At 42.3% G+C, this 23,212-nt stretch overlaps 1 protein-coding gene and 1 long non-coding RNA gene across 2 annotated transcripts in view; one reads left to right on the top strand and one right to left on the bottom strand.

The window, feature by feature from the left end:
* The first annotated feature begins 8,378 nt into the window (after window positions 1-8,378).
* On the top strand, window positions 8,379-13,612 carry LOC139083852 (uncharacterized). Its single transcript, XR_011540863.1, has 2 exons — window positions 8,379-8,471; window positions 12,166-13,612. It is a non-coding gene; the product is annotated as an uncharacterized lncRNA (long non-coding RNA).
* Window positions 12,892-23,212, bottom strand: part of ZW10 (zw10 kinetochore protein) — a 44,898-nt gene continuing 34,577 nt past the window's right edge. Inside the window, exons 11-16 of the mRNA XM_070623149.1 lie at window positions 21,625-21,696; window positions 19,359-19,528; window positions 18,394-18,524; window positions 17,461-17,592; window positions 16,455-16,657; window positions 12,892-13,483 (exon numbers count right to left, since the gene is read on the bottom strand). Coding sequence (XP_070479250.1) covers window positions 13,363-13,483; window positions 16,455-16,657; window positions 17,461-17,592; window positions 18,394-18,524; window positions 19,359-19,528; window positions 21,625-21,696 — 829 coding nt within the window. The 3' untranslated portion in view covers window positions 12,892-13,362. The remainder of the gene's footprint in view (window positions 13,484-16,454; window positions 16,658-17,460; window positions 17,593-18,393; window positions 18,525-19,358; window positions 19,529-21,624; window positions 21,697-23,212) is intronic.

The raw sequence follows: 23,212 nt of genomic DNA on the forward strand, positions 1-23,212 counted from the left end.
TTCAAGCCACCAAACCCTCTACTGCCATCCTATAGCCTAATCAGGCCCAGCCACATACCTCTTCCCATCCAGCCCTCTGCAGAGTGGTTTCTCAATGAAGAAGTGAATGATTCTTAAATCTAACAAGAGAGAAGCTTTAATGAGTGAAAAGTGGGAAAATGCTAGATCCACTTAACTTATTCCAGACCATTACTGCATATTAATAGGCAGTGAAGAAACCCCAAGTGTCTGTTGCCATTTTGCTTGCTTCGAATACAAAGAAATGGATAAAAGTGAATTTAGAAGGAAAAGAAAAGCTGTGTGGTCTCACATGATAATCAGCTGCTTATTCATTAGCATATTGCCTTCCAAGCACTCTCTTCTGTCTCGTTATTCTGGCCAAAGTCTAGAATAGGGATGCCTGAGCAAGTGGGGAAGGCCAGCTCATCAGAAGGGTCCTGAAGGGCCTGGAGGTGGTTTCCCCTCCGTCTTCTCTGCTCACTTCCCCTTCGTCTCCCCAGCAAGACCCCGCTGGCAAGAAGTTTGACCTTTCTTTGGCAAACTGAAATCTTGAATATCTTGGGGTCATCTTTGCCTGCTCCCAACACCTCACCTTCCATCCAGCCATTCAAATTGGATCTCTCTCAATTCTACCCCTCCTTCCAGCCCTACAGCTACCACCCTAACCATCTACCAGCATCTTCCCCAGAGTTCCTATAACAGCTGCCTGATTGATCTCCTGCCTCCAGTCTATTCCACTCTGATCAGTCTGTACCTTCACTCCTTTTAAGCAAATCCAGACTCTCAACTATCAATATGGAAGGCTAAAATAAATGAAAACACCTTTCTCTTTTCCACCCTGCTGTCAAAGTAACATTTCCTAGAGCAAATCTAAATATATTAACAACCTTCCATGGCTCCCCATAGCCCCCATAATAAAAGCTTTCAAGGGAGCTTTTCATTTGCTCATTCATTCATTCAGCAAGTGTTTGTTGATTCCTACCAAATGCGAGGCACTGTTCTAGACTCTGGAGTTAACAATCAAGGCAGGCAGAGCCCCTGCCCTCCAGGAGCTTATAGTCTAGCTTCATCAAGCCAACAATTAGAATGCAGTGTCTGATGGGTGAAGAACAGAGTATGATAAGAGCACCTAACTTGCACCCAGGGTGTCCTAAGAATGGCACAGGTGCTTCTTTCCAAGTTTACCCAACACACTTTCCTAGCCTCATCTTTTTTCCTCCCCTTTAACCTCCCTCCCATAAGCCAGTCACTAGTTGTTCCTAGAATATCCCCAGAAGAAACCACTGCACCTTTGTCTATGCTGTTCCCTATTCCTGAAATACCCTTCTTCCTTTAACTAATTACTTTAGTCCAGCAGTCAGCCAATATATATTTATTGAGTGTGTGCTATGTGCCAGGCACTGTGCAAATACTGAAGGTACAGTGCCCAGCAAAACCGGACACAATCCCTGCCCTAAAGAGCTTACCATTTAGTGGGAGGAGACACATGTAAATCAAGGGACCACACAAGTGCATATTTATAGTTTGGAAAAAGTGCAGGGAGAGACACGTCCGAGGTGCGAATGTGAGCACAGAACAGAGATAGGACTGAGTCTGAAGACTCAGGAAAGACTTCTCTAAGGAAGGGATGATTCCACTGGGATCTGGGAGGAGCGAGAGCTCTCCAGACAAAGGCAAGAGGCAAATTCCTGTGGCAGGGGAGAGTGTTGTGCCCCCGAAAGACTGAAAGGAGCCCCAGTGGGAGAGGGAAGAGGAGATGCTGTGAGCAGAGGCTGGATCATCAGTGAGTGCACCAGATTAGGCGAAGCCTTTAGAGCCAAGGTTAAGACCAGTCCCTATCCCCAGAGCAATGGCAACCATGTTTAAAAAGCAGCCTAGGGCCACAACCAGCTCACCACCATGCTTTTAAGACTCAAGTTAAAGGTCCCTCCACCTTCCCCCGCACCCTGGCAGCCCCGCACTGGATAGCCCCCTCTAATAGTGCAGGTGCCACGAGCCCGGGGGACACAGTCAGGGCTAAGTCAGGGGACGTCCTCGAGAGCAGGGACCCTGTCCTCTTCATCTTTGTACTTTCAGCTGCACACAGTGTCTGCCATGTGGTAAGTGCTCAGCAACATTTTGTTGAATCAGTCTATCGGTCCACACGTGCAGCTGCCAGTCTATTTTATTTCCTCCCCTCCACCATTTTGCCCGGTCTGGAAACTTCCATACTACTGCCTTAGTTCAGACTCCTATCATAGCCTGCCTTCCAAACACTCACCCTGCCTCCCTTCTCTCGCGCACAATCCATCCTTCATGTGGCTGCCAGGGTCCCTCCCTAAACACAGGACAGACCAGGCCACTCTGCCCCTTGTACAGACCTTTGCTGGCTCCCCAGTGCCCCAGGATCAAATTCAAATTCTTTAGGCTAATTATTCAATGCACTTCATGATCTAGTCTCAAACTAATCTTTTTGGCCTCATGTTTCATTGCATCTTTCCTTCCCTGTACCCTATATTCCAACTACAATCAAAGAGTTCTAGAACGTTCCTCAAGTAGACCACCACTCCCACCCCTACACCTTTGTTTCGGCTGTGCTCTCAGCCTAGAATGTCTTTCCCTCGTGTTTTCCTAATCAGAAAACCACCGGTGCTTCAAGATGCAGCTCAACTGCCAGCCCATCCCAAAACTTTTGGCCTAACATCACAAATCCAGAATTAGTGGTGTCTTTTTGTATAGATACATTTATTCCTAGCACCTTGCCCAGTAACTGGCACATCAGAGTCCTCAAATTTAAAAAAAACAAATTGCCCCCATTCTGCGCCTGCCCTGCACTCTCCCTGCATCAGCCCCTATGGCAGCCACAAAGAGTGGGAGGGATGGGCTGAGCAGCTCTCTCCTCCCCTCGTGGGAGCCTGCATTCCCAGGAGGAAAGGGGAACAAGGCCGCCCTTGTTCAAATATTCAGACAAAAATGACCCAAGTTGTATTCTAGGAAATTATTTCTAAGCCTACAGAGAACCATCCATTGTTTCTGGACTATTTCTCAAGCTCAGACATAAAATATGAAGTTTATAATTTACCAACTATAAACAAAAGTGCGCCCCAAATTACTCATTTTGTTAAGCAACTACTTTTTTTTAATTTGCTTGAAAGTCATTTACTTTGGGAGTCATTCAAATTTAAATCTGAAGATGTAAGATAATGAAATTACTCAGACAAACATGGACTATGAGAGGAATTCCCCACATGGTGAGTCAGTGGTGTCACTATCGGACACAAAGGGTGTTTTTCATCTGTTTTAATTAAGACACAAAGGAGTAGTAAAAAATATCCATCATGTGGTTGATTAAAAATAGCTTTCGAAACATCTGCTCTAGGTCAGCAATAGCTGTCTAACACTTTAAGTCAATGTTTAACGACTGACATGACTAAACCCTTCGTGACTCAGAGAAAACAAGTCACTCTCTCCGTTGCAACCTTCTTTGATACCCACTTTGTCACCTACTGGTCTTTCCCCTCTTCTCCAAGACCGGCTTTCATCAATCATCTGAAGCCCATCACTGCCTGACCTCAGCTCTCTCGGAATTCACAGCCCAACTCAGACACACACACGAACGCAGAGACCACAAAATGACCCCAGCAACATGTCATACGGTAAATACCACAGAAGCAAAATCAGAGTTTTCTTCATTTTCATAACCGCTTATGCCAGGGCAGCTCCTTTGAAGTGCGTTCTGTCTTCACGACCATCCTGGGAGGAGAGCAAGGCGGGCATTTCTATCTCCATTTGATTAGTGAGCACACTGAGAGCAGAGGGGCTAGATGGTTTGCCCAAGTTCACACTGCTGGGCCAGGGGACGGGGGCTAAAAGAAAATCCAGGCCTTCTAACCTTAAATCCAGAGCTCCCCGCTGTCCAGGGCTGCCTCCCACAGACCTGGGAGGACAGGCAGGAGACTTAGCAGGTTGGGGCCCCTTGGAGTGAGAGGCAGGGCTGGGACCGGGTCTGGAGTGGGGAGACAGGAAGTGGTTTGAGGAACCACTACAGTTTGGATCGTGGGGCGGAAGCAGCCAACGAACCCAAGGAGAGAGCTGACTTGATAGGTGGCAAGACGAGGAAAGAGGGGAATGAAACTGCAGGGCCTTGACTTTTCCTCTGGTTCCCATCTAATTTTAGAAGACACAGCCAGGGTAGAAAATCCCAAATCCCACTTAAGCTTCCCTCTCTTTTCCTCCCAGAACAGAAGCGAAGTTCCCAGGGCCCGGGCTCCTTCAGTGACACCCGGGATCCGCAGTAAGCCCTGCCAGCCTCGCCTCTGCTCTCTGCTGGTCTGTGAACCTGCGTTCCGAAGCAGCTGTCCTGGGCACCTGGCTAATTAAAGCAGAGCCCAGTGAATGCTCTGTTGACCGGAGACTCACTCCAGCGAGCAGGCCCACTTGGAAAGTGACGATGTTCACGGCTGTTAGTCAACAGATTAAATAAAAGGGACAAAGACGTTAAGGGGCAATAGGAAAAAAAAGTCTTGCCACTAAACCAAGTGTTTGAAACACAGCTGCTAGAGTGTGTGACCCAGAGGAGATCTGTCTGGTTCGATGGTCTGAATTGTGCCCCCTCCCCGCAATTAATACATTGACGTCCTAACTCCAGTATCTCAGAAGGTGACGTCATTTGGAGATGGGGTCTTTCCAGAGGTGATCAAGTTAAAAGAAGGTCATTAGGATGAGCCCCAATCCAATATGGCTGGTGTCCTTGAAAAAGGGTAAATTGAGACAGAGAGACTCACGCGGAGGGAAGATGATAGGAGGAGACACAGGAGAAGACCTATAAGCCAAGGAGAGTGTCCTGGAGCAGACCCTCCCTCACAGCCCCCGTAAGGTACCAATCCTGCCAACACTTTGGCTTTGGAGTTCTAGGCTCCGGAACTGTGACACGATCTGTTTCTGTTGTGTAAGCCACCCAGTTTCTGGTGCTTTGTTACAGCCATCCTGGTCAGCTAATGCATCTGGAGACTGTGAGAGGCAGAGAGACCCGTGGCGGAGAAGGAATTTTCATGAAAATAATGAAAAGAGCACCCACTCTAGCATCAAACAAACCCGGGTTGGGACGCTGACTTTGTATTGCCCACTGTGTGTCCTTGGGCAAGACGCTTAACCTCTCTGTGCCTTGATTCCTCATCTGTAAAATAGGGACAATACTATCTTCCTCAAAGGAATGTTCTTAGGATTAAACATGAAAACGTAGTCTTTGGGTTATACAGATCCAGATCACACACGGTCCCTCAGCAACGAGGCAGAGTCACCAATGGAAATTCTGAACCACCTACCAAACACTGATGACAATGAGCACGAGTCACTTTTGTAAAATGACCACTAAGTGCACGTTAGCCTGATATTACGTCCCCTCTACAGGATCCTGGGAACATCATGATGACAGCTTCCTTTCTCAGTCCTTTCTGCCCCATGGAGTTTATCGCAGACTCGCTCTCTGTCTCTCTGACTGCAGACTCCAGCTTTATGCTGAGAAGTCGCTCTCCTTCATTTCTCAGGCCAGACTTGGGCCAGGAGAGGAGAGTGCATTCAGCAGCTCTCAGGGCCTGCCTCTCACCAGCTCCCTCCCGTGCTCACTCCTGGAGACAGACATACAGACGGGAGAAAAAACTGCACCTTTTATTTGCCGCTTTTGTTACCTGTTTTAAAAAAAAAAAATGCTTGTTACTTAAACCCTCCCATCTCCACCCAAAAATAACAACCATCATATAAAACCAAATGGAAAACTGCTTCCAGTATCAATAATAATAATAAGCTTATGTAATAAAGGCCTATTTGTCCAGAATTGTTGGGAAGTTGGCTGTTTTGGTTAGCTGCCTGTTCTGTTTAAAAGTTATCCTATCAAAGCTGAAGGTTTTCGAAGAATTAGAATGTAAATCAAGTACGCTCAACTCCAAGTGCACCGGGAGGTCTGAAGCGCACCGTTCAGGAGCCTCGCGGAAGTTGGCAGCGTTGCCGGGACACTGTGAGGGCTTCAGTGGGCGCTGAAGAGTCCTCATAACAAGAACTGAAGGTAATTTGTGCCTTTAGGTGGTATAAATCCTACACAAACGGGCTTTTATATATTTACATAAACACAAACATCCACACACAGCCAAGGGAAGAAGCTCTTCTGAGACCCAAAATCGAATCCCTCCCATGTCAGAGGTCTCGTGGGTTACTTACAAGGACACTCGGGCTCACACCACAAAGGTGCCCCCTTTTCTCTTTATTTGAGCCGCGTTGCCACACAGTGCGAGAGGCTGCCCTCAAATCCATCCGTGAGGATTTATTAAGCTTGCTCTGCCCAGCTCCACACCAAGAAAAGCTTCAGACGCCACCCCTGCCCTCCAAGAGTTGCAATTTAGTTGGAGAGCTACCGACATAACCCCACTCTAAACTGTGCGCCTCGAGCCCGGAGTGCCGAGCGCTGGAGTTAACACGTCCACGACCACCACTCTGTCAGGCCCTGTGCCGTGTGCTTTACGTAGGTAACCTCATTTTATCTTCCCAGCAACTCCGTGAGGTCAGCCATATTATTATCCCCATTTTACAAATGAAGATTCTGAGCCTGACAGAACAAATGACTCGTCTAAGGTCACAGAGTTAAGTACTAAAGTGGGAATCCAGGTCGGTGTAACTCCACAGCCCACGCCGGCACTTCACCCCTCCATCCATCCTTCCTCCACCTCTCCTCTGACCCAGGTCCGGGCAGACCAGCCCGTCATGGCAAGGATCATCCGAAGGATCAGAGCTACATCCCTCCTGCTCCTTCATCGTTTCATCCCCATCTACTCACCCACAGTTCCTAGTAAGGTTTCCCAAGACAAGACAAAACAAAAGAACAGAGAACTGAGGCAATGGGCTTCTCAGGAGCCCCTTTCTTCTATTCTGAAGCAAACTCCAGGGGAAATATACTTCAGTGCCAGTCAAAAAAGGTGTTTACCGTCTTTGCTTCATGGGACAGTAATATTACTTTCTTAATGAGACCGTGACTTTGCCTTTATAAAAAAAAAAAATGAGTTATCATATAGGTCTGCTTCTCCTCTAACTGAACTATTCTTTCCCTCTGACTGCTTTGCTGGCAGAAATTAGTAAAAGACAAACAAAAACCAGTAAGTTAAGATTCTATTGAGTTCTCAGAGACCCCAAGTTAAATTCTCATAGGTTGATAAAGTCGACGTTAAACATTCAACCAGGCACTTGGGGTAAAAAGAAACAGAAAAAGAATGAGAAACAATACTGCCACACGCAGGTACCACAGCACCACCCGGCCAGATAGAGGAAGTGGCTGGTATCTCTCTAGACTGAACAGGAAATTGACGCAGGCATGTAGGGGATTTCAGCTCGCCATGAGAGGTCCCACTCTGCTAAACACCAGAATGTCCAATGTGCTTTTTAATTGCCTTGCTAGTAAGTGCTTTTCAGAAAGCCAAGGAAGAAAAGTGGGGAACTTTTTTTTCAAAACAACAGTTTGAGAACAATTGCAAATTTCACAATAGGCCAGAAAAAAAAAGGTTTGGCCTAGGCACAGGCCCTGGCTTTAGGAAAGCGTATTTTTTAAAGAGTACTGAAAATGTCAGAAATGATCTATGGTAAAATGATCTACTGTAAAAGAAAGACATCATCCTATGAATGAAAGTGAGGGGGTGTGTTCAAAACTGAAAATCTGGGGCCAGCCCAGACAGCCTAATGGTGAAAGTTTGACTCATTCTGCTTTGGCAACCTGGGTTCAGGTCCCTGGCACAGAACCATACCACTCATCTGTCATTGGCCATGCTGTGGCAGCAGCTCACATTTAAAAAAAAAAAAAAAGAGGAAGATTGGCAACAGATGCTAGCTTAGTACAAATCTTCCTCAGCAAAAAAAAAAAAAAACTGAAAATCTGACCATATAATAAAATATGATAATACAGTAAAAAACAAGAGCGTGACTGCAAATGGAAACCAGCAATGAGTTCTACAAAACAACAACCAAAACAAGAAATAGGTCCTCCATACGCAACAATATAAAAACAGCCTGAACATGGAAAAATAGCGTCAGGAAGATCAGAGCCCAGAATATGCTGAAGTTTATGAAACACACTATTTCAAGGGATTTTGGGGGGGTGGCGGGAGGGGGTATGGTCCCTGAAAGAAAAGGAACAAGAAAGAGTTAGGCTATGCTTGGAGTTGGTGATGGATGTTAAGAAAATGACAGAAAGCTGAACAACTCAAATACCCTTTTGCTTCCATATTCCCTATCAAGGAGACTCCCTCTTCAACCTGGAAAGGATAGAACAAACGTATTTGAGAGGGAAACGAAGCCAAAGATAAGTGAAAAGATAGAAAAAGAAAACCTGGGTTTGAAATGAGTTCACAATTCTAGACTCTAGATATAATTCTAGAATTCCATCCCAAGAGACTTAACAATAAGAGAAACTGCAGATGTAATCACAAAACCGTGTCACACAGTCCTGGAGATGAGTAAGTGTCCCGATTTTCAAAAGGGGCAACAGGTCTACTGTTACGTCAGACCAATGCCATTGAAGTTAATTTTACAAAAGATCCTAGAACAGATTACTACATAGATAGTTGGGGAGCAAGAAGTCCTCATTTTTTAGTTCTAAGTAATAATAATGTAGATAGTGATATGGCAAAGTACTTAAGACTATGCACATAGGAAAAGAGCTCAGTATTGGAATTAAATGAAATTTATAATGAAGTTAATCTGACATATTTAATGTTATACATAATTTTTATCATACTGCATGGTAATCAAGCATAAATGGAGCCCTTCATGCAAATGAAAACAATTATTATTCTTTTAAAGCAGCGATTCTAAAGTCAGAGAATGGGAACGGGAGACAGAAGCCACCAGCGGCTGCTCCACTCCACCCAGACAGACCTCAGGGAAGGGGGTTCCTCTCACTTAAACCAAGCCAGTCCCAGACTCCAACCAACACCATTCCCAGAACCCAGCAGCTGGAGCTGGGTCACCTCATCTACTGGGATTCTCCATGAAAGGAGCCCAAAAGAATCGAGTCGTAAAGAGGTGGGGTGTATCTTCTGATAAAACAAACAAACAGCGTGTGTTTGCAGGAGCAAGAAGGAGGGGGTAGGGGAGGCGGGGTACAGATGAAACAAGATTGGCTGTATGACCATAATTGTTGAAGAGGAGTGATGCTAGGGGTTCACCATACTATTTTCTCTACTGTTATACGTTTCCCTTTTTTTTTTTTTTTTTTAAAGCTACCAAAGGTTTCCCATTTGACTCAGAGTTTAAAACAAACCCCAAATCCTTGTAACGGCCTATACAATCTATCCCCCTCCTCTCCAGTTACTTCTCTAACCCCCTTAGCCCTGCTCTCTCTGTCACTCTCTGCTGTGCCTTGAGTTCACCAGGCACACTCCTCCCACCTCAGGGCTTTGCACGGGCTGGTCTCTCTGCTGAGCTGTCTGCACCCAGATGGCCACGTGGCTCATGCACCTGCTCGAGGAGGTGCGCTCTGACCGCCCTCTTCAGAACGGCAGCTCGCTCCACTTTCCTTTATCCTGGAACTCCAGGGGAGTTCAGTTATCACCCTACATTTATTTTTTCCATAGCACTTCAAGTCTGCAAACATACTAATTTACTTACTTTATGTTTATTATCTGTCTTTGTCATCAGAATTTAAATCTCGAGAAGGACAGGGGACTTTTGTTTTAGGGGAGTTTTTTTCAGCGACTAGAGCAATGCCTGGCACCCTATAAATGTAAGTGGAATGAATGTAGGAAGGTTTCAGAACTACTTAAAAGGCTGAGACAAGGGAGGGAGTAGGTGTCTCTGGCCTTGGTTCTCGTGTCTTCTTCAATAGCTGGAGCAGTTAAGACCCATCTACTCCCACCCCACTCTCTTGACTGCACAAGAAATCTGGGGCACCTGACTTCTGAGGAGGAGTGAAGACTTATACATAGCTCATCAGAATTATCGCCCTCCTCCCCGACTCTCAGCAGAGATTTCATAACTTGGGTTTGAGACATCTAAGGCTATCTCCAGTCATGTCATGTGACATCACATAGTTCCTACCCAGACTCCTCATGACAAAGTGAGGAATTTCTGTCTAAACCATACGATAATTGAAATGCTTCCCAAAATTGGGGCTTTATAGCTTTTGGGAAATTTTAGGCTCTAGCGAAATGTGTATTTTTAGGAGGGAGGAAGTTATTATCGTAAAACAAATGTTCAAAGTCAGTTCTGTGATTAGGAAGAATGTGGGCATCAAAACCCAATTTAAAAGGACCACTTTGTGCCTAGACTGTGTGAGGCAGCTTCCAATCGCCTCAGCCCTTCCTGCCTTTGCAGTGCCCCCGCTCTGCTAAGAAGGTCCTCCCGGATACCTTCAGCTGGCCACGGCACAAACCAGCCGTGGGGCTTGGACAAACTACTCCTTTGGGCCAGCTTTCTTATCACAAAAAGACCCTAGGGTGTGTGTGTATCTATGTATACCACTCAGAACTTTCAGAAGATAGACAAAATGTTGGGAAATCAGATAAACAAGAGAATGAAACCCCACAAAAGGCTGGGAATCATTGCCTTAAGTGATAGTATGTACTTGCAAGCATAGGAAGGAAATTTCCCACATCTCCTTTAACAGTGTTATTAATAGAAGGAAATACGGTCTGATCTACCTACAAGTGATAGTTGGGCGACATGTTGCAGCTTATAATATAGATGCTGTTCAACGTCCGGATAACCTTCCTGGGCTGACAAGGGCCAGAATATAAGCCCAGGGTAAAATGGACAGGCTCCCTGGCTTTCATTTCCACAGACCAGGCCTAGATGCCTTGTGACGCTCCCAGGCCTGAGGAAAGAGTGCCATCTGGAGGATCTCCATTTCAGAGAGAAATCCTCATGCAAAACTGACCATGGAATGTGTCACCACAACGCAGGATCCACACAGTAACAGGAGCCACTATCAAGTCACTCTATGGATTTAAGTTGTTTGAAGTCTTGGCTTTTAACAAAAACTTTCCTTTTTACTAAAATCTTGGGGAACCTTTCTTGAATTTCATTTCTCGAAGTCATTTGTGTAGTTCTGGGTGTTAATTGGGAAGACGTGTGTTCTAGTAGGCGCACGGATCCACTAAATGAGTCAAGCCTCTTAAAGTTCCCTTCCTCTCATAATCTACACACTCTTTCTAAAGGAAGCAGGTCCTACTCCCATTCCAAGTCAGGTTCCCAATCAAAATAGGTGCCCTCGGGCTGGCCCAGCGGCATAGTGGTTAAGTTCGCACACTCTGCTTCAGCAGCCTAGGCTTTGCAGGTTCACATCCCAGACAGAGACCTACACACTGCTCATCAAGTCATGCTGTGGTGCCATCACACGTACAAAATAGAGGTAAACTGACACAAATGTTAGATCAGGGACAATCTTCCTCAAGCAAATAGAGGAGGACTAGCAACAGAGATGTTGGCTCAGGACCAATCTTCCTCACCCAAAAAAAAAAAAAAAAGGTACCCTCAAGGTCCCTATAAGAGCTGCCAGACCCAACTCCCACATGCTCAATCAGATGGCTCATCCCTACCAGAGTGAACACCCACTTGATCATTAGCCATCAATTGCCTTGGCTAGGGAAGAGGATGGAGTCTGCCTGCTGTGTGTGCCATGGTATTCAAACTATTCATTAGGGGAAATAGTCCCAAGGAATGGAGTCTACACAGCCTCAGAAAAACTGTACTGCAGTTCTCTGTGCTTCTGAAGGGAGGGAAGGAGTGAGGAACATGCTTTTCAGTCACAAGAGATCCCACCCCCAAATTGCTGTACCTGTCAAGCAACAGGAATAGCTTCCATGAACAAAAGATCTGATGCTCTGTGTAATACTCCTGTGATGCCCTTATTTCAGTTCTGTCCTTAGTTCTCCATTCTCTCAACTGCGGAGAAAAGAATGCTACCCGAAATTGTGTGAATTTTCAAAAACAGGTATCTTCTTCACCTGTGAATGCCTCCTTCCTCTTCTCTCAAGAAAGACAGCTCCTTTGTTCCTAAAAAACTAGTTGGTTCAGGCAATTATTTTTTCTGTGAGTTCTCATAGGAAGACATGCTGAGTACAGACAAACAGCTTGTCATGAACCACAGCTGAGCTTTAAAGAAAACCATTCTTCTTCTTTCTTATTTATTCTTCTATGACCCCTAAACAGGTAAAAGAAAAATTAAGCATCTGGATGACGAGGGGCTGAGCCAGAACTAAGAGTGAGGCGGTGAAGGCAGAACACTTGAAGGCAGAAGGAAAAACACTTTGTTCTGTGTGTGCCAGGGATGGAGCGGCCGAGGCCGAAGGAAGCGTGCCCTCTGTCCTGAAAACGGCCCCCAGACAGCACCTGGCTCAAAGCACATGACGAGCACACCCTTTACCCCCTTTTCACAAGAAACCATACGTCAGTATGAAGAAACACAAGCCCGAGTCCTACCGAGGTCCAGGATAACCTTAACATAATATCTACCTCCAGTAGCTGCAAAGAGTTAAAACACAAAAAGTTGAGCTGAAGGATTACCTGTGTCCACCAAATAAAGGATGAGGCTACAGAGCCCACAGTTAGCATCTCATGGCACAACATTCGCCCAAAAAACAGTGGCAATTTAAACCTTTGTTATTTGATAGGCTCAGAAGCAGTGGAGCTTGAGAAGGCAAAAAAAAAAAAACCCCGACCAAGAAAACAGAATTTAGTTGAAATGGCAAAAAGTGCTAAAAATTTATACTGAAAGTCCTAGGAATTCTGGGAAATTGTCAGTGTTATGAAGAAAGAAGAGGACAAGTCAGCGAGTCCTCTGTGAGGATCATAAATGTCAATAAAAAGAATGGCACAGAAGGTATGAAAACTTGGTCTCTTTCGTCAAAGTTCCTGTGTTATTAAAGACACTCACCCTTAAACTCTGAAAAGCATTATTTATTGGAAAGAAATATTAAAGCAAGTCTCCTTAATTCCCGGAAAGCTAGATATGATTGCCCTATTTTGGGGAATATATCTCCCATTTGCTCACAAATTCTTCACTGTCTCTTAGAATCTCCTGGATTCCTCGATCCAAGGCTACGGCCTACACTCACAATGAATACAGTTCCCAGAAGGCCCTGGACGCAACAGGAAATAACGCTGTCCTATAGTTTCTTATCAAGGGAGAGTGGCTAGAAAGTGAACAAATTGAGGTGCTTCTCTTGACATCTTATCTTATCATCCAGTTCTTCAACAGGCCAGGAGGGAAGGCATTCTTAGGTGAAATCAAACTTCTGTGATATATTGGTTCATCAAAACCAACGGGTGATTCCAAAGTCTTTAAAGGAGTAATTATGCCAAGAGAGGAATCCACATAGTCAAGACAGCTTTCTTAGGAAGACAGAGCTATTTAATCTTAGCAAGGGCAGCTGCTCTTCTTTCTGTGTTCTGGAACAAGGCACGAATTAAAGCTTTTACTTCACTGGAAGAGAATGCAGCTGCCAAGGGCCCTTTTCCATCTGCCCACCTGCAAAATAAAAGATAAAATTCTATTTCCTATTACATCACTGCAGTATAATCAAGATTTTAAAATTGCTTATTTGATCCCAAATGCTTATTTATGTTAAATGAAAATAAAACAAACCTTGGCATCCTTCCCCTTCTTTACTACCACTCAATCTCTTTGACCTCTTCTGCTCTCTGGCTGCATTTTGGTATTAGTACAGACAGATGAGGAGACCAAGTTAGGAAGATAAGACAGTTCTCCATTATTCTATATTCACTAAGCCCTGTTCAAAGTTAACAATTATAACATTCTCATATAGTCATATAGAGCCTTGGGATCTGAAACTACTTTAAAAAGTGAACCACAGGCAACAAATATTAACTGACAAAGAATTGGTATAAAAAATACACAGAGGAGGGGCCAGCCGGTGGTGCAGTGATTAAGTGTTCAGGTTCCGCTCCAGCGGCCCAGGGTTCACCTGTTGGATCTCGCGTGCAGACATGGCACCGCTTGGCACGCCATACTGTGGTAGGCGTCCTACGTAGAAAGTAGAGGAAGATGGGCACAGATGTTAGCTCAGGGCCAGTCTTCCTCAGAAAAAAGAGGAGGATTGGTAGCAGTTGGCTCAGGGCTAATCTTCCTCAAAAAAAAAAAAAAAAATCACAAACATAGAGGAGCCGCCCAGTGGCACAGCGGTTAAGTTCACACACTCCACTTCAGCAGCCCAGGGTTCTTGGGTTCGGATCCCAGGTGCAGACCTATACATCACTCATCAAGCCATGCTGTGGCAGATGTCCCACATACAAAATAGAGGGAGATTTGACACAGATATTAGTTCAGGGACAATCTCCCTCAAGCAAAAAAAGGAAGGCTGGCAACAGATGTTAGCTCAGGGCCAATCTTCCTCGCATACACACAAAAAGTACACAGAGAATTCCCATGAATCAATAATGAAATCATAAATAACAGTAAAATAAAGGGCAAAAAATATGAACAGGCATTTTACAATAAAAGAAAAATGGATGATTAATAAAAAGATGCTCAACATCATTAGAATTTAGGGAAATGCAAATTTCACACCAACTGGGTTATCAAAAATTTTTAAATCTGATAATACAAAATACTGGTAAAAGTGTGAAACAACAAGATAAACTATAAATATTTGTATAATGGAATACAGCAGTGAGAATGAACTGCAGAAGCACACACCACCACGAATGAATTTCAAAATCATAATATCGAATAAAAGAAGCAAGCGAGAAGATGCTACCGACAGAAAGTTCAAAAACAGGCAAGTCTAGACTTTACATTGTTTAGGGATATGTGGTAAAACTAAAGAAAGGCAAGGAAGTAAGTAACGCAATATTCAAGATAGCGGTTACCTGTGTGGGGAGCATTTGGAGAGGGTCACACAGGCTTCTTTAAAGGTACTGGTAATATTTTTCTTAAGTTGGGTAATAGGTACAGGAACACTGATTTTACTCTTTTTCTTTAAACTGTGAATAAATGTTATATATACTGTGCTCCTTCATATATATATTTTATAATTTTAAAATGTTTAAACTACACGATTGGAGATAGTTTCCTTTGGTAAAAAAAAATTTTCTCAATTAGTTATTATATTTATTGAAATCTCTGGGGGAAAAAACCTTCCTATGAAGAAAAAGGAAGCAAAGAAATACAAGTATTGTAATTTTTCTCATAATAGAAAATTAATGATCATTCTTAGGCTGCAAGAGGGCCCTTTTAACAGTAGAAAGAAAAATTCTTAGCTGCTGCCCTCTGGAGTCTTACCTAAAGATATCTTATTACTCACTAAGGACTTGTAAATAAATAAATAAATAAAATTTTGCACTAATGTAGTTAGAGGTATTTTGATGTGAATTTTTTTTCAAGTAGACATCGCATTTACATCATTTTAGAATGGACAATATTTGCTGAGAAACTCAGACACATCTAGGATGGCTGGAGATGGACCTTAAGGCCTATTCAGGGAGTTCCCAATGCAAAGTGTGCAAACTTGTTAATCTACCACGACAATAATAAAAGCATCCAGAGATATATAACCAACCCACATCCATTCTGTTTGGGGCAGCATCAATGACCTCTGCACACTCAGTATAATGTGATACAGCATACAATTATGAGGCACAGCAGTGTTAACCGATGGTGCTGAGAGACATCATCATCCACTACACTTAAGAAAAGATGAATCCTTTCTGTGTATATTGTGCTTAATCCCTAAAACTACTGTGCTCCCTGTAGAAAAACTGCTGGTTGATCAAACAATGGTTTGATGCTGAATATTCCATACAGATAAAAGTCACTTCTCTGTTAACATATCAAAACCAATCTTCAAATGCATCCACTGTTGGTTAAAATGAGCAACAATTTCCGTCCAGGTGTCACAAGGTTGCAAGATCATTTGTACAGCATCCCAGAACAATATGTTTAAGACCAAAATAATATGAAACAAGGAAGCTTTATGTTATCAAATATGAGAAAGTGGTAATGAGATCCACACAATGACAGACCACACAAAGGTCCCAACTAGTACTTCTGAATATGAAACTCTCTCCTGAGTCACATTAAGAAACAGAAAAAAGGGGCTGGCCCCGTCACATTAAGAAACAGAAAAAAGGGGCTGGCCCCGTAGCCGAGTGATTAAGTTCACACGCTCCACTTCGGCGGCCAGGTGTTGTCGGTTCAGATCCTGGGCGAAGACATGGCACCACTCATCAGGCAATGCTGAGGTGGCATCCCACAAGCCATAACTAGAAGGACCCACAACTAAAAAATATACAACTATGTACTGGGGGGATTTGGGGGAGAAAAAGCAGGAAAAAAAAGATTGGCAACAGTTGTTAGCTCAGACGCCACTCTTAAAAAAAAAAAAAGAAGGAAAGAAACAGAAAAAAGCAATGCTATCAATGACACTAATACTCTTTGTAGCTGTGGAGAGATATATGCCTCTATAGAAGGTTATACCCACCGATCTCCAATTTCTTGCAGGCTGGCTTGTAACATCATCATCAATTCTTTGAATGACATCCATTTTGGCACATAGACTGGAACCTCTTCTTGATATTTCTTGTTCTTGCTTTCTTCAGAAAGAGGTGCAAATACCTGGGGTCCTTCATCCATCACTGTTTTGCATAAGGAATACAATCTATCACCATCTTCAGTAGAGATGTCCTGATTTTGCACAAAGGGAACACAACAGAATGGAATTGGGCCAGCTTAGTAGTAAGGAAAGGCAGATCTTTGGTGCATGTTGTCCAAGGGCTCAGCTACAGCAAGATGTTTTCCAACCAATTTAGCATACCTTACTAGACATTAAATTTCATCAGCTCTCTGACAATACCCCTAAAGCTAGGAAGACACAAAATATGTTTCAACAGATTGTCAGTAATTTAGTTTGCCTGCATGAAAGAGCCCATTTCTCCAGTAGAATGTGGCACAGCTTGCTGCAAAGCAGGGCATGTTATTACAAATAAGAGTTCAGCCAATCTATGCTTTAGAGGCATCAGCAGGCAGAGTCCAGGCAACTCTCTTGTAGGATGACACACATAATCCCAACTGCAATAGTGTGTTGGAAAAGTAGTACTTGCACAAGGCTGCATTTCACTTTACTATATTAAATTATTTAGTTCACTTGCAAATTAAATACATATATGACTTCATACTTTATAATACATCTTGGGACTATTCAGTTTACAACCTCCTCAATCATAATTTGTACAGAGGCTAGACGGAGAAGCAATATAATCCTACTTTCTTATACAAGTATAAAAGATATAGAGATTAGCAAGTCTCCAGCAAAACATAATTAAGACAAAACTGAATGACAGTATAATGAGTTAGACATAAAACAAGAGCAATTTCTTATACCATCTGTGTTGACTGAAAATGAGACTCCAACATCATTTTCTTAGTAAAGTGAGAATCTGGGACAAGAACTGCACCTCAAGTCTGGTGAGGCACGTAACGGCCCTTACCTCCAGGGCGGTGATTCTGCCAATGATCTCAGAAATTGCAGTACTGAGTAAAGTCCCCATAGCCTTGCAATATATATTCACTGGCAGGACATCCTGCCACACAATTCCAAGTCTGTTTAGTTGGTGCAGTACCTGTCAGGAGAACACAGCTATTTACATGCAAGAGAGATTGTTGCAACTCCTATTTTCCACATTTACATTTATTACTTGTGTGCATATGCAAGAAGAGGCGTTATGTAAAGGTGAGGTGAAGTAATCGAGAGTATGTGCTTCTTGAATATTTAACCTTAGTGCTATCCCTGCTAGATGAAAAGCAGACTTGTCCTGAGGATGGGAAAACTGCTGTAAAAAGATAAAGCACATAGGAGACAGGGGCATTAAGATGAAAGCTACTATTTCCAATTTCCCAAAACCAAGTTCACGGGTCAAATACTTGCTACCACAGACTTATTAGATAACTAATCACACTATGGGGCTGATGGAAAGATAACTTCCTGCTGGCTTGGTGGGGCAGGGGAAGGGAAAGTTCATAAACATGAATGTACAAGGTATCCAGATTTTCCAATGGCGGGGTGGGGAATCAACTGAGCTACCTATTACAGATTCTTCACTGCTTAAAAAACAAGAAGGGAGCCAGCCCTGATGGCCCAGCAGTTAAAGTCTGGCACACTCCACTCTGGCGGCCTGGGTTCAGTTCCCGGGCATGGTCACTTGTCTATCAGTAGCCATGCTGTGGCGGCAGCTCACATAGAAGAACCAGAAGAACTTACAACTATACGCAACTATGTACTGGGGCTTTGGGCAGAGGGAAAGGAGGAAGATTGGCAATAGATGTAGGCTTAGGGCAAATCTTCCCCTATAAAAAATTTTAAAAAGAAGGGGGCATTATGTAAAGATCAAGTACAAATTCCAGAGCTAACAACAGCTTCCCACCTGTCGGATTGCTTTACTTGCTGCAGAATAATTCTCTTCATCATCCATGTTTGAAAAGTTCCTAGCACTTGATAATCGTTCCAGAAGTTCTCCTTTCTGTGCGCGCATTTGGGCCAAAAAGCACTCTGTCCCTATGATGGTAAAATAGAATAAAGAATTCTAAAAGTTGTTCAGTTACATACTGCACAACCAGAGTGAAAGAGGAGAGACAAGCAGGAATCACGGATCTGTCCTGCCTATTTGAAAACAACTGCTTGCTAGATGACGTCATAAAGCTGCGCTAAGCTTACCAGAAACAATCACCTCTAATACATTAGCCAGTCCCTCCAAACCCATCCTCAGGATAAGTCTTTCCCAGTAGTTTGTCCAGAGTCAGATAAGAAAAGCTACTTGTATAGAAGAAACAGCCACTTCTTTTTCTGATATATCTACACCACCTAAGGGAAAAGTTAGGAATTGAAAAGCAGGTGAATCATAAAGACTCTCTGATTTTCTTCGGCTATCATTACAGTAAACATATTGATTTGCCCCACATTTCATTTTTTTTTATTTTAATAATCCTAAATAAAGCTAAAGAAGGGAGAAGATGGGGGAGGTTTTGCAAAAGAACAAGCACTGACATTAGTGAAGTCTTACCAACACTGCTAACAGAATTGTCACAATACAAATCTTATGTGGCATTCTACTAACATAACTCTGATTTGGTGAATTCACTGCATACCAGCAATGCAGCTGGGAACTCTTACGTATCATGAAATCATATCATGAAAAAGTAATGCTTCCACAAAGACTGCATTCACTTTATAAAATTACCTGGATCACTTGCAAATTAAATGCCCTCCCACTTCCCAATATAGCTCAGGACCAGCACCTAATTTCTAACTGCCTCATTCATAAATTACAAAGATACTAGGCTCAGAAACTGCACAATCAATATGCTTTCCAAAACTGAAGCTATCAGTTACCAAGTCTCCTGAAGCCAGGCACAAGGTCCACAAAAGTAGTAGTGCCATCACAGAGAATGGGGGTGAGACGCAATCCGAACTGGTGCCCGAGGGTCAGCAAGTGGTGAGCAATGTACATACAGTTGTTGTGGTGAATGGCAGCCAACTGGGGCAGTTTTTGAAGGTTCTCCCTAGGCCAGCAGGAGGAGGGGTAGAAAAAGAAATAAATCACCTGTTACTGAAGTCGGGGCTGAGGAAAAGTTACTACTCTTTCAACGTACTTCTAGGCTGTAATCACTGTCTACTGTACAAATGCCATGCATAACAAGATGTGATCTCACCACTCCCACTCCCACTCAATCAGAGGGAGGCTGTTTTGCCTGAAGGTGACCGCATCCTAGAAACGTATCCCAGTGATTAACAAAAAAGAAAGAATAAAGGAATCAAGATATTTACCTGTGTCAGCTCTTTGTACCGGAAACCTAGCATAGCTATACATAATAATGCCCTTGAAATTTAACACTGATAAGTCTGTAGAAATACAGATTTACTTCTCCTTTCTCCAAATTCCTATTTCATTGATATAACGAAGCACTTAACTATTATCTAATTCACAAGTTTCCAAAGGGGGCTACAGATTAGAGTCACTTGGGAAATTTAAAATATATAGATGTTTAGACGTCACCGCAAACAGATTAAATCACAGCCTCTGAGGGAAGCCAGCGCATTTGTTTCAAATCATCCCAGGTGATTTTAATTTTCATACAAGTGCGAAAATCACTGCTCTAATTCTTTCACACACATTAGTCTACCTACCCAGACTGAGAAGAGATCTTGTCTTATACTTCTGCTACATACCCACTAGCAGCCATTCAATTAATACTTCCTAGTTTGCTGATTCAAGGTCAGGCTAGAATACACAAAGTCAGAAACTAAAAATCTAAGACAGCTGTCTTCATTTGGGGCTACACATCAGAATCACTTGTAGGGCTTTGAAAAAACACAGATACATGGGTCTTACATCAGACCTATAAATCAAAATCTCTAGGAGTAAGGCCTAGGTAAATATATACATTCTCTAAGCTCCATAAGAGATTCTAAAATACAGCCAAAGCTGAGAACTCTAACCTAGGACAGTGGATCTCAAAGTGTGGTCCCTGACAAGTAATATCAGCATTACCTGGAAATTTGTTAAAAATCCCAGGTTTTACCCTAGTCCTTCTGAATTAGAAACCTTGGGCACAGGATCCAGAAATCTGCATTTTAAGAAGGCTTCCTGGTGATTCTGATATACACTGACTTTGTGAACCCTTGGTCCAGCACAAAGTTCCAAGATCATACAAAGGGGGAAGAGAGGCAAACCTCACTCCACACCAGTGTGAAAATATTTCTCTAAGCACAGAAACTCCTAAGTCAATCGTCCCTGACTCTCCAAGGACATGGCTATTAGCTGACCCAAAGATGCTTTTTCTTTTCCTTTACTTGACTAAGGAGAAAGCAAAACAAAAATTTTAAACCACAGCAAAGAGAACACAAATAAAAATAATAAGGTTCAGAATAAATAAGCTCTCTTGCATAACAAAAACAATAGGTGGACCTACTTAAAAACACACCTCAATTGTTCAAAAATCCGAAATAAAAAATGCTACAAATAACAAACTGATTTTTTTCTTTGAAGCCAGAGTTCTTGACTAAGGAAAAGCTTTGTCGATACATTATTTAAAGCATTTATAAAAGTCATCCAAAACACTTAATTTGGATGAGACAGAACTCCTAGAGGCTCAAAGTTATGACTAAATTTTCAGATTAATATTACAGGAAACTTTTACAATCCAAGATGTTAGGTAAATAGCTAGGAAGAATGGCTGATCATACTCAACAGTTAAACAGCAATCTTTTGTGCTATTAAGTCCACAAAGCTGTGAATGCCAAGGGAGAATGTGGTATGTTTACTGGATAGCAATATGGAGTGATGGCCTTTTTGTTTTGTAACCAAGTACAGTGTGGCAGTTCTAAAAATATCTATTATCAAAAACAGGGAAAAGTTCTTGTGAGTGTTTAAATTTGCATCATCCACTATATTGCAAGATTATAGTACCCTTATTAACTTATTAATAAATGACCAATGTCCTTTAAACATGTATTTTAAATGGTTTCCTGCACTTTATTATGAATTTTAGTAACCAAAATATCTTCGGTGGGAATATAAAATTACTGGTTTTAACCTGACATTATAAACATTTTACACATACAAGATTATACAGAAATCAGATACAGTGGCACTTACTTGTGATATGTTGGTACAACATCATGGAACAAATGGAAGATATTCCTCACTGAGTAGAAAAGTTGAACAGCACTAAGAGGAAAACACAGTTTCAACAGAAATGCATAAGGATATATTGGAAATGAGAAAAAAAATTCAAACTAGGTGCACCTTAAGTGAGAATCATCAGCTACAACTACAGTTGGAGAGAATACGTGACTTGGTGACCGCTGAAAACAACGATTAATCCAGATGGACATACATTTTCAACCAGTATTTACTAATTAGACTGCACCTCTAAAAACCTGGACCCATTAATAATTTTAAGAATAGCAGCATTCAATCCAAAGCCTCTTTTCCATTTATCAATTTGTGTTCTGCCAGCACCCAGAGTATCCCTTCTGCAAAAAATGGAGCTAAGCCTCAAGCAAATGTCACCCACTCACGGACGCAGTCTGCAAAGGGCAAGGTATCAATAAAGGCATTCACTTGGTTCTTTAGAATCAGGCTGACTTTCAGCTTTCACCTTTTCTCCTTCTTACCCCAGTGCAAGGAGATGAATCAACATTTCTAGGATAGAATCTAACCTCAAGGTTTTTTGCCCTTTAAATCTGGCCTTAGAACACCTAAAGATTATTATTAAAATGCATTTAGAAAGAGCAAATGTAAGGTTTGTACAGATTACTTCTACATAAGAATATCTTTAAACTATATACCTTGAATAAGTCATAGGAATTCCACAAATATTTAGAAAAATAATTACTGGTTACTATACCCCAAATACTGTTACTACTTGATTACCATGATACTTGATTAAATAATTTCATTTTATTTTTGTTGCATACATTGCCTTTTGAGGTTTGATAATAGGGAAGTGGGTTATTGTAAGGAGGAGAGTGTTTTTGTTCGTCTTGTTAAAAACTATTTCTTTCAGTGGAAGGAATGTCCATAGACATTCAGTATATAAAAATATTATTTGATGCTCTGTGTTCTCAAAAGATTTAGGAACTATTGCCTTGCAGTCTTAATTTGTGATCTGGTATATTTCAGGAAAATGCCATACGAAAAAACAGTCACACCTATATTTATTTTGCCAAAGGAGTATATACTCCCTTACATGCATTTTTCTTTCTTCTTCTATTTAAAACTGGGTGGACTTGTGAATATAATGATTCATTAAAGTCAAAGAAGTACCTTGATAAACATGTTCTTCCTAGAGCAGAATAAAATAAAGGGGTTTGTTTACACATGGAGAAAAAAACTGAAACTCGGGAAGCCCATCTGAAGATGCAATTTGATTAAGGCAAGCTCTAACTTAAATTGTTTTCTACTACAAGGACGAGAAGTAAAAAACTGCTACACAGAGATTCAAACTAAAGAGGCTTTTGTAAATCTGTTCTACAATCACTTTGGGCTACAACCTGCCATTTTCTCCTCAGTTTAGTCTAGGAGTAGGAAAGGAGCTTATTAAAGAAAGAGATTCAGTACAAGATGTGGAATGGAGCTTGAGGTACCCTGAATACAATGTAGATTACAAGAAATCGTCTTGAAAGGGAGAAATCAGATCTTTGGTACATTCCATTCTTTTCCTTCTACCTTTGGCTGCCCA

This window comes from Equus przewalskii, chromosome 6, assembly GCF_037783145.1.
Source record: "Equus przewalskii isolate Varuska chromosome 6, EquPr2, whole genome shotgun sequence".
Lineage (NCBI taxonomy): Eukaryota > Metazoa > Chordata > Mammalia > Perissodactyla > Equidae > Equus > Equus przewalskii.